Source organism: Malus domestica, chromosome 03 (assembly GCF_042453785.1).
Source record: "Malus domestica chromosome 03, GDT2T_hap1".
NCBI lineage: Eukaryota > Viridiplantae > Streptophyta > Magnoliopsida > Rosales > Rosaceae > Malus > Malus domestica.
This window is the reverse complement of record NC_091663.1, coordinates 21,251,598-21,269,122: the sequence shown is the minus strand read 5'-3', so window position 1 is coordinate 21,269,122 and position 17,525 is coordinate 21,251,598. Positions and strand designations below refer to the sequence as shown.

General features: G+C 37.0%; 1 protein-coding gene and 1 long non-coding RNA gene across 2 annotated transcripts; both read right to left on the bottom strand.

Annotated features, from left to right (window-relative positions):
- Positions 1 to 2,959: 2,959 nt before the first annotated feature.
- LOC139194235 (uncharacterized) lies at positions 2,960 to 3,613 on the bottom strand. Its single transcript, XR_011578994.1, has 2 exons — positions 3,502 to 3,613; positions 2,960 to 3,220 (listed from the first exon to the last, which is right to left on the bottom strand). It is a non-coding gene; the product is annotated as an uncharacterized lncRNA (long non-coding RNA).
- Positions 3,614 to 8,628: 5,015 nt separating this feature from the next.
- On the bottom strand, positions 8,629 to 9,911 carry LOC108172470 (uncharacterized). The gene is made up of 3 exons (XM_017330061.3): positions 9,834 to 9,911; positions 9,029 to 9,764; positions 8,629 to 8,771 (listed from the first exon to the last, which is right to left on the bottom strand). The coding sequence occupies exons 1-3, from the start codon at positions 9,909 to 9,911 to the stop codon at positions 8,629 to 8,631; spliced, it is 957 nt and encodes a 318-aa protein (XP_017185550.3).
- Between the last annotated feature and the right edge of the window lie 7,614 nt (positions 9,912 to 17,525).

Sequence of the window (17,525 nt, the reverse complement as noted above, 5' to 3'; positions counted from 1 at the left end):
ATTAGGAAAGAAAAATACACTTGTGAGGAGTGTAAAATGAGATTTTCGAAGTGCCAATAACACTTCCCATAAAAAAATTCAAACATTTTGAGAGAGATAATTAGACAATGATTCATTATCTTTCATTGCATATATTCAAACTCATGGCGTAAGCTTCGAAGTTTGACAGACCTTACTTGATCATCACCTCTGAATTCCTCATGCAGCATATCCCAGACACCTTTGATGTTTCCTGTTCACGATCCGAGGAAATATGTCCTTAGACATTACACTCTGGATGATCCCCAAAGCTTTGACATCCTTCATAAGTTGCTTCTCCAAATAAGTATCAAGCTCACCATCGTTTTCATCATCAACGGTGTTGTGATTTGCAAAAGACTGGTTATGAATAATAGTTGAAGAACATGAAAAATAGGAAGTATAACAATGGAGGAATTTTCTTGAAGGTTTCTCTCTCTTCAAAATCTAGCAGAGCATATTCTCATTCATTTGACTACAATTCACACACACTTTGTGCTTTTCATAGCCAATAGAATCCAAGGTGGATTCTCTCTCTTCACAAAAACAATCTCAGCCTTACATTTAGTTAGCAGCTAGGATCATTACATCTGGAATTGTTTGCCTTAATATATTAGAGTTGCATGCTTGGTATTTAGACTAAAGTGAATACACAAATTCAATACACATCTTATTTCCTAGCCAGCTATAAACTTACAATTCAACACTCCCTTTTAAGTCTAAAGCTGACTTCACTCCAAGCATACTCTTGAGAAACTAAATCGATCCTTTGCAAGAGACTTTGTGAAGATGTCTGCCAATTGCTCGTTTGTGGGACAATATACTAAATCAATAATGCCTTCCTGCAATGCATTTTTGATAAAATGATATCTCCTGTCTATGTGTTTAGTCTTTTGATGGAACACAAAGTTCTTACAAAGTTCTTGGTAATGGCAATGGTAGATGTGTTATCACAGTGAAGAGAGGTTGCATCAATCTGTAACTTATCAAAGTCCTCTAGAACAAACCTCAACCATATTGCCTGATCTGTATCTTCAGATGCACTCATGTATTCTGCCTCTGCAGTCAATAGTACAACACAACTTTGCTTAACTGAAGCCCAAGAGAAGACTCCACTACCAATAGAGAAGGCATATTCTGATGTACTCTTGTTGTCCTCCAAAGAACCACCCCAATCACTGTCACAATAGCCAACTAAGCAAGTTTTTTTTCCTTTCACATACTCCAACCCATAATCTAGAGTCCCCTTGATGTATATAAGCACCCTCTTTGAAGTTCCATAGTGTCTATTAGTAGGGCAGTGCATAAACCTATCTAATAGACTTAATGCATACATAATGTTCAGGCCTTGTGGTAGTGAGGTATAATAGACTTCATACAATGCTTTTATACATTTCTTCACTTGCAGGTCCACTTCCATCATCTTTGGTTAGCTTCTTAGTTGCTACAAGAGGAGTGTTTACAAAGTTTCCTTCACTCAGTCCAAACTTGCATATTTTTTCCGATGGATGAAAATACTTGAGTTAGTTTGAATTACCCCCATCTTAAGAAAGTAATGAAGGAGACCCAAGTTTGTTATTTCATATTTCTTCTTCATGTCCTCCTTAAACTCTTCATGTCCCCCTTGTCTTTATGTACAATGTTGGTTCACTCAAGCACTTTTCAAACCCACATTGTGAGAAATAAGTGTCTGTTTCTCCATACTAGGCTCTTCGTGCCTATTTTAAACCATAAAGAGCTTTCCAATTTGTAGACTTTGTCTTCCTTCCCTTTTATGACAAAACCTTCAGGCTGCTCAACATAGACTTCTTCTTGTAACACTTCATTCAAGAATGTTGATTTTACATCTAACCGGTACAATTTCCAGCTCTTTTGTGCAGCCAAGGCAATTAGAGTCCTGATAGTATCCAACCTAGCAACTAGAGCATAGGTTTCATTGTAATCCAATCTGGGCTTTTGTGCATAGCCATTTGTAACCAACCTTGCCTTATTTTTCAGAATTGAACCATCAAGATTTAGCTTTGTTTTGAAGACCCATTTAACCCCTATGACATGTTTTTCAGTTGGCCTATCAACTAGCTTCTAGGTACCATTTTTCTCAATCATAAACAATTCATCCTTCATTGCCTTTATCCAAGACTCATCTTGCATAGCATCTTCATATTTCTCTGGATCCATGATGCAAAGATTGCATTGTGCTAGTACTTCATCTACTTTCCTCCATTTCAATGAGGTATTATCAAATGATTGGGTGAAACTCTCGTTCTAACTTGTTTTACTAAAGGATTCACCTCAGGAGAGAACTTTAGATTGAATACCAGAGTCATCAATATTGAGATTTCTTCCAAGTGTAGTTGATGCAAGTGATAACACTACACCTCCATTGTTTTCAATGCTTGAACTTTTATAAACAAATCTTCCAACAGTGAGGGAAGATTGTTCTGCATTTTCTTTCGAATTCCAACCAGTTTCTTCATAAAAAACAATGTCTCTTGACAAGACAAGTTTCTTCGATATTGGATCAAATACTCTATACCCCCTTTTCACAAGTTGCATATCCCACAAATACTCTTTTGAAACTTTTAGGCTCAAGTTTATGTCTAAGTTCAGTTGGAACATGTACATCGCATAGTGCACCAAATATTCTTAAGTGAGTAATACTTGGTTTTCTTCGAGAGTGGGCTTCAAAAGGTGTAATGTTATCCAAAGCCTTTGTAGGATATCTATTTAGGGTGCGTTTGTTGCACCAGACTGTCTTAGACTGGACTAGCTTCAGGGACTAAGCTGGATTGGCTTGGCCTGGACTAAGCAGTACTAGAATTGTGAAGTGTTTGGTGCAGTGCCGGACTAGCTAGGACTAAATTTTTATTTTTTATTTTTTTATATTTAATTATGAAAACTTCCACTTTCTTGTCTAATTTTTTTTTTAAGATATAAAAGATGCTTTATTGAAAATATTATTCATCTCATAAACAAAATGGGGAAAGGATTTTGCTTTACATGAAAGTCTACAAATATTTTTCACCATCAGCTATCAATACATTTACAAGTTGCGACTACTTGTGCTTAAACTTGAGTTCCTTCACATATTCTTCAATGCCCTTCAACTACGTACATCTAACTACATCATTGGAATTTAAATCAATTCTAAGAAATCATACACGAGCAATTGTACCTCTCATAGAGCTATAGAACAATGTCCCTGCAAAATTCAGTGATTCATGAGATGCAGGTGATACTAAATGCAATCAAATACATGCAAGACTGACAAGTTCAACCAATTTGCTTAATCCAAAATCTCTAAACACAAAATACCCAATCGATTGAGCAAACACTATGAATAACAACAAAAAACACAGGGATAATAATTTCCACTGAAAGATTCTTGCACCATCTAAAAAACCTAGAAATCAAAAGCTTCAGATAATAAAAATTTACATTCACTTCCTCATGCTTTGAATTGACGAAAACATGGAAACCCACCAAGAATCCCTTCAGACTTCCAATGCCAAAACCAATGATTCCAAAACAATTGAAACTCCCATTTTTTTCTCTGCTGCTTCAAGAATCTGCAGACAAAAAAAAAAGAACAATAATTGAATTTTAATATCCAATAAGATTTATCCAAACTAACATAAATTTATCAAACCCATTAACGAGATTTATCCAAATTAACAAAATTTAACCCAAATTAACATAAATTCATCAAACCCCATTAACACAAACCTAATTGATAGGCTGTTGGGGTTGGAGAATCGGTCGGTGCGGGGGGCCTTTGGATGCGAACGCAGTGCTTATCCACCCACTCGAGGAGGCCTTTGGTGGCGAACGCAGAGTACGCAGTTGGAAACTGACAAAGGAGCAGAAGAAGAGAGGGCGATGGTGCGACGAGGAAGAAGATGAAAGGGCGATGGTGTGACGAGGAAGAAGATGAAAGGGCGAAAGGGCGAAAGGTGCGAAGGAGAAGGGAGAGGGCGGGACTAGCAGTCCGCTCGTTCTGGGGGTTCTTAGCCAAGACCTTCTAGCGAAGGTTTTAGTCAACGCGAGTCCCGGTTAATTCCATTAAACGTAGTCCTGGTTGCTATCAAACACGGGACTGGACTAACTGTTAGTCTAGTCTAGTCCAGTGAGGGCTAGTGAAGGGAAACAAACACACCCTTAGTATATACAATGATGTATGATAAGCTCATATTTATATATATTTTACATCAAATTCACTTGTCTTGTCTTAGTTAGTTCCTTATATTTTTAAGCTATTTACTTTGTTTTTGTGTTTAGTAGGATTTGTCAAGCAAAGAAAAGAAAAATAGCACAAATTGGATATTAAGTGACAAATTCGTCAAAACTGCCTGTGCAGGTCAGCTGACTTTGGAAGCAAGTTGCGAACAGCTCCGAATGAATTAGAGAATGAGCCTTATATTCTTAGAAAGCTACGGATGTCTATTTTCTGGAGCATTTCGCGGATTGTTAATATCATTTTTGTAGAAGAAGTTATGGCCGTTTTAACACTGAAAGGTTTCCAAGACGCTGTGCAGTTTGTAACTTCATTGAAGGCAATAAATCCAATAAAACTTGCAGCCAAGAACAAGCCAGCTGACATCTCCTCAAATATCAGATGAAATGGAATTAAAGATGAGGATTAAGTGGGAGTAATTGGCATAAAGGTTGCCCAAAGAGTTACAATTGTTTTACAATTTCCTCTCACTTATTGTCATCACTAAATGGCAGTTAGTGGGGTGAGTTATGGAGCAGAAATGGGGCAGCAAGCATGGGCATAAAGGCTGCAGGTTGCAGCAGCAAAGGGGAGTTCTTTAGAGGAAAAAAAAGATAGAAAAAAAAGGAAGGAAAGGAAGGAAAAAAAAGCAAGGCTGCTGCGTTGAGAAAGGAAGGAAAGGAAGGAGGAAATCTTGGCATTCTCTTCTCTCGGTTTTATCTTCTCAAACTCATGTCTTTCTTTTGGTTTATTTTGAGAACTATGTGTAACTAATTTTTTAGAGGTTAGGGGCTGTTTTGAAGCCCTGAATATGATTGCAATTTTGTTATGACATTTCGTTAAATTATTTTTATGAATGGATGAAACTTGGTTCACTACTTGTCTCATTGATGAATTCTTTATTTGTTTTCTATGGATGCATACGTAGTAAGCATATATAGGATCCTAATGCTATGAGTATGTGTGTGCCTGCCCTTGTCGAATGAGGACCTACATATGTTCTAAAGTAGTACTTGTTAATTGCAATTAACATGTGAACCAATTTCTAGGATAAATAAGACAACGCCAGTACTTACGATGCCTTGTGATGACTCAAACTCTTTTCATTCTTAATGATTTCTACTTGTTAAATCTATGAACACGCCATTCTAGATTGCATGCTAGGGACTAAGTTAAGTTGAAAACGCCATTCTCTTAACATACTACGTAAGAAAGAGTAATAGGTTGAGTTGTAACATTGAGCCAACTTGAGCATCTTCATCAGGAAATAAAAGAAATTTGAATGAAACATAACATGTTTGCATGATTATTTGGTGGTGGATAGCAATACCCCTAACTCGTTTTTCTTAATTTGTGAACTACTTAAAATTTGTTTCTATCCTGTTTTTGTTCGATTTAATTTAAATAGAAAATCAACTCCAAAAATCCCAAAAATTTGTGTGAGTGTAGCTTTGTGTGTCTAGTATCTACATATAAACTTTCGTAGACTTTAGATATGTATAAGTCAGTCTAATAATTATTTTTTGGTGGCTGGTCAGTAGGGACAGCAACCCAGTTTTTGTGACATTTTAGGTAGTTAGATAAAACAATCTTCTGCGGGAAAGACTCTTATTTTCATATGCTACAATTGACAAATCTTAGTGTTAATAAGGAAAATCAATAGGACATTTGTGTGCTACTCTGTGGTGTGCTTTTAATCCTATCAATGTATGAACAACTTCAGCCCAAAAATAATATGGTATTCCCTTATCATGTAACATGGATTTTGCCATCTCAACCACTGTTTTATTCTTCCTCTCCACTACTCCATTTTGTTGTGGAGTGTATGCTAGAGTGAATTGTATTTGTATCACTTCTTTTTTACTGAACAAATCAAATTTAGATGACTTGAACTCTCATTCTTTATCACTTCTCAAGCATTTAATCTTGAATCCACTTTTGCAATTCTGTCATAGCTTTGAACTTTCTAAAACAATTGAATGCTTAGATTTGTATCTAAAAAAATATAGCCAAGTCATTCTGGCAAGATCATCTATCAAAAGCATGATAAGAGCATATTTATGTGACTTAGTTGGCTTGTTTTCTTGCATTTATGTTGTTAGTTCATAGTTATTTTAGTATTTTAAGCTATTTTCGTATGTTTGTAGGTTCAAAAAGTTAAAGTAGCAAAAAAGTGCATTTTGGAGCATTTTTGGGCTTGGAATGGATAGCACATGCATGTAGCAAGGTGGATGGACGAAATTGAAGACCAAAGGAGGTTAGGAATGAGCAAAGAGATGAAGGAAATAAATTCAAGACAAAAGAAGACAAGGAAACTCAGCAAGAAAAGAGGAAACATTAATCAAGTTACCTTATTTTGATTTAACCTTTCCTAATCCTAATCCAACTAAGTTCCAGCCACAAGGAGGGTTCCCAAAGATATTAGGACACTTAATTTAAGGTTCTAGAGGACCTAATCCCAGCCACAAAGGGATGCCGCACCACCTTTCCCTTTCCCTTTCCCTTTCCCTTGTCGTGCAAGGCATCCACTTTCCTTTCCTTTTCCTTGTTGCACATACCCTTTTCTTTCCCTTTTCCCTTGGATTCTAATTTGACTTAACCTTTTTCCTTGTGGATTTAGAGTTAAAATCCTTCTAAAATAATTAAAACTTTCTTTTCTCTTTCCCTTTAATTCTGCCACACCCTAGCCTTAATTCCTTAGGGTTTTGACATATTTTGCTATATAATTAAGCTTGTGCCGCAGCTTTCCATGATCCATCAACACATCTATTCACTACCATTCATACTTTCAGCCATTCTCCCATATAATTCATCACAAAAACCTTCACCCATACCTTGTGCCACAACAAAGAAGAAGGAGGACCCTTGGATGTGCTTGCCTTTCAAGTTGGGTTGCTGGAACATTTTTAGGCGTTTTCAATCTTTTGTTTTCAATTTCTAAGTTTATTTATCTTTGTTTTACGAACATGAGGAGCTAAACTCGTTTTAGCTACGGGAAATTCAAAGCCATGAACATATTCGCAATATGAATTGATTACTTCCAGTTGTGATTCTATAAATCGTGAATTCAATTTACTTAACTGTTTGATTGATAACTTATTCTTGTATGTTAATTAAGGATGCATACTTAGTTTGCATGCAGGGGTTTGATGCTAGAATATAAGGGAATTTCACCTAATCGTTATGAACTTATATTCATAAGTAGTGAAGGTTGCTAGTCACAATCGTGTTAAGTGAATTCCTGGCAGGAGTATCATGTTGTTCATAGTTATGAATGCCTTGTCAATACTTATGATTTTCACAAAGCTTAATGATCTTTGATTGTATTTCTATTATGATGTTCATGTAGGGAACTATTGAAGAATAATTTGGTTGCCGATGCGTTATCCATCCAATTCAATGACTTAAGGAAAATCTGAGGGTTAATTAGTGCTATTCATGGTTAATCTGGGGCGTTGAGGTTCATGGTTTATTGGAAAAGCAACTGGAAATCTTTTTGTATGCAAGTATGTCATATGTGGAGAAGAACCCTCTAGCTAGCTTATCACCCATCCATTTACCCCAATTTCGTGCCAAAATCTGTTTAAGTCTTTAGTTTACTTGTTTTACTTTAAATTCGTCAAAAACCCAATCCCCTTTACTTTATTGTGTCAAATTAGTTAGAATCTGTCCAAACTTGTGTTTTAAGTATTTTAAAGTGTTCTGAGTCAAGTTAAAATCAATTTTCGTCCAAATCACCTCCTAATGTCTAGTTTGAGCCTATTTGATTGTTTTGTGCTGTTTTGAGCCTTTTTAGTTTGTTTTGAGTTCTCTGAGTCTAGTTAAGTGTTTTCAAGCCTAGTTTATGTTTTTAAGTCAGTTTTAAGTAGATTAGCAATCCTCCTAATCCTCAGTCTAGAACGATCCCTACTTATATCTTTACTACAATTGTCAATAAGAGGGTTTAATTTGAGTGTTGTTTTATTTCACATCAAAGCATGAAGTACTTATTTCCAGCAATTGAGTCATTTTTCATAGGCCCACATAAATCAACATGAATAAGTTCAAGTGGAGCATTGGCTCTTTACACTTGATTCCTTGGGAATTCATCTATGTGTTGCTTCCCATATTGGAATCTTCACAGACATTATTTCAAGTTGAGGCAAGCCATGAACCATATTTTTGTCTCTCAATTGCCTGAGACAACCAAAGTGCAGGTGTCTAAGTCTCTTGTGCCAAATCTGAGTAGAATAAGTGACACAAGCTTTCATTGCAATTTGATTTTCAGGTAGAAAGGTTAATGGATCACATCTATTCACTTTTTTCTTCACTTTAATAACTAAACAATCCAATGATGGACAATCAAACACATTGCACATTCCTTCACCAAATAATAAAAAGTATCCATGTTGATCCATTTAACCAACACTGAGCAAATTTTCTTTTAAACCAAGGAGGTTCATCATTTCTCTAACATACTTTCTCCCCTTGCTTGTGTCAATGACCAAAGAACCTATTCCAGCAACATTAGCAAGATCTCCAATTGGCATTTGAACTTTTCCTGCAACATTGGTTTTCATATCAACAAGCAGCTTTATATTCCATGTCATATAATTGTTGCAACCACTGTCAATGTACCATTCTTCATTAGTTTTGTCTCAGTAATTGCTTTGTTGGCATATAACAGATTTCCAATCACTTCCACCTAGTTTACACTGTTTGTCTTTTGTACCGTCTTTCCAGCAATACACTGTCTAGCCGAATGCCCAAACTTATCAGAAATGAAGCATTTAGGTTTCCCCTTGTGCCTACACTCACCAAAGTGGTACTTAGAGCACACCTTGCATTGAGGTTTGGTAACCTCTTGACTCATTGGTTGAGTTGAATTCACATTTTGATAAGTATTCTCAAAAGGTTTCTGTTGAAACTTGGATTTTGATTCCCACTTCTTACCCTTGGGATTCCAATTTTTCTGAACTATGGATGGACCAGAATGAGCACTGCTTTTGTTTTGCTCTTTTGAATTCTTAGAGAGTGAGGCAAAAACTCTCTCAATTGTATCAACAGTGTGCAAATCGAACTGTTGTTCTTGGCTCTTTAAGATTGCAACAACCTCCTGCAATTCTACAGTCTCTAAGCATTTTGTATTCTCAATAACCAAACATATATGATCATATGGGTTACTAAGACTAATCAAAACCTTCTGCACAAATCTCTCATTAGGGAGAATTTCACCAAATGTTTTCATTTGATTAATGAACTCATTTAGTCTTGTAAGATACCCAGATAAAGGCTCATTATCACACATTCTAGCATATTCAAACTCACACCTAAGGTTTTGAAGTTTTACTGATCTAACCTGATCACCACCATGGTACTCTCCATACAATAGATCCCATGCCATCTTTGTCGTTTCAGCGTTGGCGATTCGAGGGAAAATTTGATCAAATACTGCATTTTGGATAATTCCCAGGGCCCTTGCGTTCTTCATCAACACAGTAGCCATTTCTTCATCGATTTCATCCTCCGATGATCCTTCAACCTTCTTTTTCTTCTTCAAATAGGAAGTTATAACTCAATTTTCAACCAGACTCTACAACCTATGTGATTTGAAAATCATCACCATCTTAATTCTCCAGAACTCGTAGTTCTCACTGGAGAAAATTGGAGTTCTCACTTCCGAGCCTCCATATCCAGACATTGTTGATCTGAATTAGTTAAATAAAGGTTTCATATGGTATCAGAGCTTCGACAATCTTTATAGAGCTTCGAGCTAGCTATGATTTAGCTCATAGATTCACAGTTTCATGCCCAAATTCAAATAATTGAAACTGGCTATGAGGCCATGTTGTGATTTGATAGCGATTTTACCACTTGTAAAACAAAGGGTTAAACCATAGAAAATTCTTGCAAGAGAACAAGTGTTTGTAGTATAGAATGGCTCAAGCAAGGTCGATCTCCTCAGGGACTGATATAAACAATTTACGAGTTTTTGTGTATTTAACTTATTTAACTCTAAGAACTAAACTAATTTGACGAAACTAAATATTACTGCATGTGACTTAAACAAATATCTAAAATGGGAATTGGTTTATAGGAATAATGATTCAACTACACAAAACAAGTAAACGAGGAAATTCAAGATAAAATAAATGATTGAAGAAAAATAGATTGACAATATGCTAGAGTTCAACCTTTACCAACAACACTCCTACGTAGCTATTCCAATTGCTTAAATAATTGAAAACACATATGCTTTGAAAGTTGGATTTTCCTTGTGTATGTTTTACTTGTGACATTCAAGCTAAAACGCATACCACTATATGCAACTTATCCATGACATTTGGATTAAATATAAACATGAGTGATTCATAAATCTTGGTGAAAATCCTTTTGTTAACCCATGTAATCCCTAAGAGCATGATATTTACCTTAGGAGAGTACAATCCTCAATCACAAGAAGCACAACCAATTTTAACGTGACATTCGTTCAAAATTGCATCCGATAACTTTTCTAAGCATCCTAATGGTGATCAAGCATCAAGGTACATAGATAGTTTAATTCAGTGATTGAAAATATCAAAGCAAGCATGTAACAACACTTAAGTAATTGAAAGAGAAATCTACGTATTCATGTTGCGGCTCATGGCCTCACTCTAGCAAAATAAATTAGTTACACATACTTGTATTAATACATAAGAAATTATCCATAAAACAAAATAACAAAGAAAGAAAACCCCCGATTTAGAAAGACGAGCTCTCCGTTGCTCCTGACTTCTTTTCCTTTCTCCCGTGCTCCTGACTTCCTCTGCTCTTCCTCTCTCTGCGCATTGCCCTCTGCTTCTTGTATTGCTCTCCCTTCTTCTCTTATTCTTTTCTGTCCGTGTGCCATCCTCTCTATTTCCCTTTTTTTTATTTTTTCTTTTCTTTCTTCCTTCTGTCAGTCCATCCTTTCTGTCAGTCTCCCCTTTCTTTTCTCTTTTCTATTCCTGCATGTCCGTGCCTTTCTCCTCTCTGTCTTCTTTGCTTTTATTCTTTCTGTCTGTGCCATCATATTTGCCATGCCCTACTCTCTTTTCTTCTTCTCTTTTTTCTTTCTTATTGCCCAACCTCCGTTTCCTTTTCTTTTTTTAATTTCTTTTCTTTCTATCTTTTTGTTCCACTTCCATGTGTTCTCATCCTTTATCTTTCTTTCTTGCCATTTGTTGCCTTAAACAATAAGGCAATGATTTTTCAAAACATCACCCCGTGGAGACAAGCTCCACTTCCATTTCTTTTATTTGTTTTTATTAATTCCTTTTCTCCATTTTTCTTGAAATTGATCCTAAAACAAATTTAACTGCACATTATTACAAGGTAAGGTAAAATGCCACAATTTTAACACAAAAACATCACAAAGACTTTAGAAATAGATGGTATAAATGCATGAAAAATATGAGTGATCAAATACCCCAAACTTGCATTTTTGCTAGTCCTCGAGCAAAATAAAGAAAACAAAACACAACCTAAATCTTCCAACGTTTGCCTCAGGGATTTCCAACGCACATGACATGTTAAAAATCATTATTCCCATAGATTTTTGTTATCTTCACACTTGAGCACATACTTAATCACAGTCACCACTTACTAGTTCACATTTAACCAATTAAAATGATGTTTTGAATGTAGTAACATGCCTTAGAGAATTTGCTCAATTCCTTACAAGATACTCTCTATTTTCACACATTTTCTGACTACACACCCTACACTAGTTATATGTGAGAAGATTGACGTAAACATGAAAACGAACACTCACATATATGTATAACAAAGAAAGCGATTTTTTGGAGTTATTAAGCATGTTTTAGATATGATCTCATGAATGGAATGCTACTACTTAGATGCAAGAACCAGTGACACCATATGCTCATACCAATTTCAAACTCCACATATTGAAACGCAAGACACTCAAGATGAAGTTAAGGGTTGTAATGAGGTTTAAGGGTAATGGCTAACAAAGAAAGGATAGGGATAACAAACGTTCTTAAAGCGATAGCAAGCAAAGCAATGAAATAGACACTTGGAAATCACTTTAGAATGCAGAATCAACTTTTAATTACAAAGGGAAGATTGATGCAACACTTAGGGTCGAATTCAATGCTTTGGACCATTTCTTCAACAAACAACACTTTAGAGCTCTTTCTCATGTATTTTTCAACTCTTTTTCACTCTTTTCACAACTTTTCTTCTTTTCATTCTATTTTTCACGAATTTTTCTTTTCTACCCGTGCCTTATGAATGATTTTGGCATACACACACACACAAGAATCACTTCCCCCACACTTGTTTTTCTGCAAGAGTTCAACAAAAGGAATTCCTTCTAAATTATGCTTTACTATGCTTCAAGAACAAGGGTATGGATGGTCCTAATCTAGGCTAGGTGAGGATAGTGTGGGTAACAAAGAACATAGGCTACACAAGGCTCAACGGGGTTAAATTTAAACACATAATGAACAGGATAGGCTTTTTGGCTCTTGGCTCACTAAACAACTTCATCTTGAATATGTGTTATGCAAATCAATAACATGCTTTGAATGAAATAGGCATGAGTTCTAGCATTTGGAACTAAATGGTGAAACGCCTTCTAAGTAGCAACCAAGCAAAGAATAATGAGATCATGCAACGACTTAGAAAACAAGGATAGATAGATTATTAACTCTCCAAATAAACGTTTAGGCTCAAGTCTCACAAGGTTGTAGCGTTCATTTGAGTTCCTTCTTTCAAGCATGTTACAAAAACTGATTTTTCCTTTTATGATTGCATGTGAATTCATAAATTATAACCACAACCAAGCATACACCAAAGAGTAAATCAAATTTTCATCCATGTTTTTAACTCTCTTTAACAGTCATGTAATTAATAACCAAATCCTCATCATTGTGTTGGAAGGTACCCTAAGACACAAATAAACATACAAAAACAATTATTCAAATTTTTATAATATTTCGAATTTTTATGTCAAAACACACTGAAACACTCCAAAACAGCTTAAAAACACTTAAAACAGCAAGGAACAACACTAGAAGTAATGGGTGATAAACTCCTACGAATTTCATGCAAAACAATGGTTACCCCCCCACATTTAAATCAAACATTGTCCTCAATGTTTCAAACATAAACTCACACAAACAAACAACGAATAAACATGACAAGTATGGCAAAGTAAAAATTAGACAGAGTAGAGTTTAAGAACGTAAATCTGGTTTTGGAGATAGATGATCTTGTTATCTTTCCACAGCTTTGATCTCGAACTGGTTTGGAATTCTGAGCGAGGAATATGAAAGTTCCTTGGTTTCAAATCAGACTCCTTCTGCTGGGTTGATTTGATTGTGCAGTCTGCATTCTTTTCTGCTTGTTTCTTTTGCACGGCGGGCAGGCACGAGGTAGAGGTGTTGGTCTGTTTCTTTCTTCAATCTTTCTAAGTGCCCACCTCTTGCTTTCTTTCTCCTTGTCCCTAGCTGAGGATGAATTGGCAAATTGTCTCCACATGTTTCGAGGTATCATTTTCACTTCCCTTATCTGTTCCCCAGGCAGATGTGGTAGACGAAGAGGAAGCATAAAATGATGAAGATGAGTACTCGAGAGCAAGGCTAGGTAAGCAATCAGGAAGAGGTTCCAGGCAGTCGGTTCCAGATCGGAAGATTGATACCAAGTGCTGGCTGATTGCTCTCTTTCTCCTTGTTCTAAAACAACGACAAGGAGAAGGACAAGGAGAAAGCATGATATGAGATACTCTTGCTTTCAACCTTCATGATATGAAATACTTTTGCTTTGGATGGGTTGTTTGCAGAGGTACCCCAAGGAATAAGGAACACTGAGTGACTCGAGAGGGTTTGTTGGAAAGGCATTCTCGGAGGTGATGGAAGGTTATGTATGTCTGCCTTGCCATGGAGGGTGAAGGTTGACATTTATAGGAAATAATAACCGGTACTGTTCTTTCACTCTTGTCGGCAACCGTTGGATGATTGAACAGTAAACTTCACGTGCTTTCTACTTTACCAGAAATGTCGACAGATTGCCCGTGATTTCTGTAAGCTGAGTGTGCATGTGACAGATGCTGACACGTCTGGATAAAGCAGATGCCTCTTCGATATCTGGAATCGGTGCTTCGACAAACTGCCCGTGATTTTCGCAAAGCTGAACGTGCATGTGAGAGATGCTGACACGTCTGGAAAAGCAGATGCCTCTCCGATTTCTGAGCCTGCCTCTTTGAAATCTGAGCTCCGTCGAGTGCAGAGTTTGCATGTGACGAGTACGGACAAATCTGGAACAAAGGATGGCCCGTGGTTTCTGACCAAGCCCAACTTTTGAGAAAGCTAGCACCTCTTCGATTTTTGAATTGGCGTCTTTGAATTCTGAGCTCACCTCTTCGATATCTGAAATCTCGTCGAGTGTTGATTTTTATAGAGGCACGCAGTTCATTTCAAAGTACACTTGAATTTGCGCTTGTATAAACTCCCTTCTTGCACTTCTAATATCTTGACTTGTCTGATCTCTTCTTTCTTCAACACCTTTGAAAATGTCTGGCCCTTCCGACCGTCATTTTGACTTGAACCTTGGTGAAGAGGCAGTCCCGCCTTCTCCAGACAACATATGGCGCCCATTCTTCATATCCCCTATTGGCCCTCTTATCGTTGGGGATTCAGTAATGAAGAATGATATGACAACTGCGATGGTGGCCCGTAACCTTGTCACTCCTAGAAATAACAGACTGCTTTCAAAACGGTCTGATGAATTGGCTGTTAAGGAGTCTCTGGCTCTTAGTGTGCAGTGTGTAGGTTCTGTGTCCAACATGGCCTAACGCCTATTTGCTCGAACCCGTCAAGTTGAATCGTTGGCGGCTGAAGTGATGAGTCTCAAATAGGAGATTAGAGGGCTCAAGCATGAGAATAAACAGTTGCACAAGCTCGCACACAACTATGCCACAAACATGAAGAGGAAAATTGACCAGATGCAGGAATCTGATGGTCAGATTTTACTTGATCATCGGAGGTTTGTGGGTTTGTTCCAACAGCATTTGCCTTCGTCTTCTGGGGCTGTACCACGTAGTGAAGCTCCAAATGATCAACCTCTGATACCTCCTCCTTCTGTGGCCCCGCCGACTGCTGAGGCTCCGCTGACTACTGAGACTTCTCCTAAGCAGCCTTTGTGAAGGCTCCCTCTTGTATTTATCTGCTTAATGTTCCTTCCTTTTTTATGAATGTAAAAATACCTTGCATAACTGTCAGTGTTTCAAAAATTAACCCACACAAAAAAACAATTAAACAAGCAACAAATAAAAATATCAATCATGGCAAAATAAAACTACAGAAAAGGGAAGGTTTTTAGAAACGCAAAACTGATTGTTGAGCAATTAAAAAATCTTCCTTATTTGAATACATGGGTTGCCTCCCAAGAAGCGCTTGCTTTAACGTCTTGCAGCCGAACGATACCTCCAGCTAAGCTTGAATAGGACCCAAGGTGTGGAGGTGATCTTCGAATGGAAGGTGATACTTGAAGTGATCGGGCAATGGTGTAAATTCTAGTGTGGGTGCCTGAATCATCAAAATCAGCAAGTTAGTGGAAAAAAAAATGATTTTTTATTTTTTTTAGTTTATTTTTACGAAGAAGTAAACTAACGAAATATTATTTCCACCCCCAAACTTAATTATAGCATTGTTCCCAATGATAATGAAAGGAATTTTGAACAATAAACAAAAAAAATGGAAGGAAAAAAATACAAAATGAAATCAATACACATAAAGAAAAGGAAAGAACACACCAATTTGTGTAGGTGAGGAGAGCAACAGTAAAAATGCATTTTTGTTCCATGATAGAATTCCAAATCATCCCCAAACTTGTTTCAACACGTCCCATTATGCATAACAAATGTGTGAGTAACCCGTGGGATTAAGAAAGTTTGCAAGAAGTTGTGGTAGAGATTTGCAAAATCATTACCTGCATAAGGAAGAAAAAGTAGGACTTAAACACACAAACCAGAAAACAACAGAAAAATAGAACAAAAACATTTAAAATTATTCAAACTAAAGATGAAAGATAGAAAGCTTGGGTTGCCTCCCAAGAAGCGCTTTAGTTACTGTCTAGAGCTAGACATTATGTTGGCAGTTTGATTCAAATAACAGGTTCCTTCAAAGTGATGGAATCCTTGGCAAGATCATATGGAGACTCATTGTATAACTTCAAGCGATGTCCATTAACTTTGAAGACAAAACCAGTTTGCATGTTTTGGATATCCACATCCCCATGAAGATGGACCTGTACAACACGATATGGACCATTCCAACGTGATTTTAGCTTTCCTGGGAATAGTTTCAATCTCGAATTAAAAAGCAAAACCTTCTGACCTGGTTGAAACTCTTTGCGAAGGATGTGAGCATCATGAAATTTCTTGGTCTTATCCTTGTAAATTTTTGCATTCTCATAAGCATCATTCCTTATTTCTTCCAGTTCATTCAACTGCAACTTTCGCTTCTCTCCCGCTGCTTGGTAGTCAAAATTGAGGTGCTTAATAGCCCAATATGCCTTGTGCTCAAGTTCCATAGGTAGATGGCAAGCTTTCCCATACACCAAACGAAAAGGAGACATCCCAATTGGTGTCTTATAAGCTGTCCTATATGCCCACAAAGCATCAGTAAGCTTTAAACTCCAATCCTTTCGAGATGAACTGATAGTTTTCTCAAGAATCCTCTTGAGCTCACGATTAGATACTTCAACTTGTCCAGATGTCTGTGGATGGTATGGGGTGGCTATGCGATGGTGAATATGATACTCGGCACAAAGGGCAGCCATGGTGCAGTTTAAGAAATGCGTACCTTCGTCACTGATGATAGCACGAGGTACTCCAAATCGGGGAAAAATAGTATTCTGCAAGAAACCTAACACCACATAACTTTTGCATGTTGGAGAAGCTATTGCCTCCACCCACTTAGAGACATAATCAACTGCTACCAAGATGTAAAGATTGCCATGTGAAGAAGGGAAAGGTCCCATGAAGTCTATACCCCAAACATCAAATAGTTCAATCACCAAAATACTTTGTTGAGGCATCTCATTTCTCTGAGAAAGATTTCCAACTCTTTGACACTTATCACAAGCCTGGCAGCATAGGTATGCATCTTTGAATAAAGATGGCCAAAAGAAACCACTCTGTAAGATCTTGGCCGTTGTCCTTCTTGGTCCAAAATGACCACCACATGCATAGTGGTGAGCAAACTTCAAAATGCTTTCTTGTTCTTCTAAGGGGACACACTGACGAATGATTTGATCTTGGCAATGC

Excerpts from the sequence above, each read along its gene's own strand:
- LOC108172470 (XM_017330061.3), bottom strand. The coding sequence starts at position 9,911 with ATGTCTGGATATGGAGGCTCGGAAGTGAGAACTCCAATTTTCTCCAGT. Across the intron at positions 9,765-9,833 it reads AGTTCTGGAGAATTAAGATG|AAGAAAAAGAAGGTTGAAGG; the intron begins GTGATGATTTTC and ends TCCTATTTGAAG. Across the intron at positions 8,772-9,028 it reads GTGCTCTAAGTACCACTTTG|GAAAAGTTCAAATGCCAATT; the intron begins GTGAGTGTAGGC and ends CCAATGTTGCAG.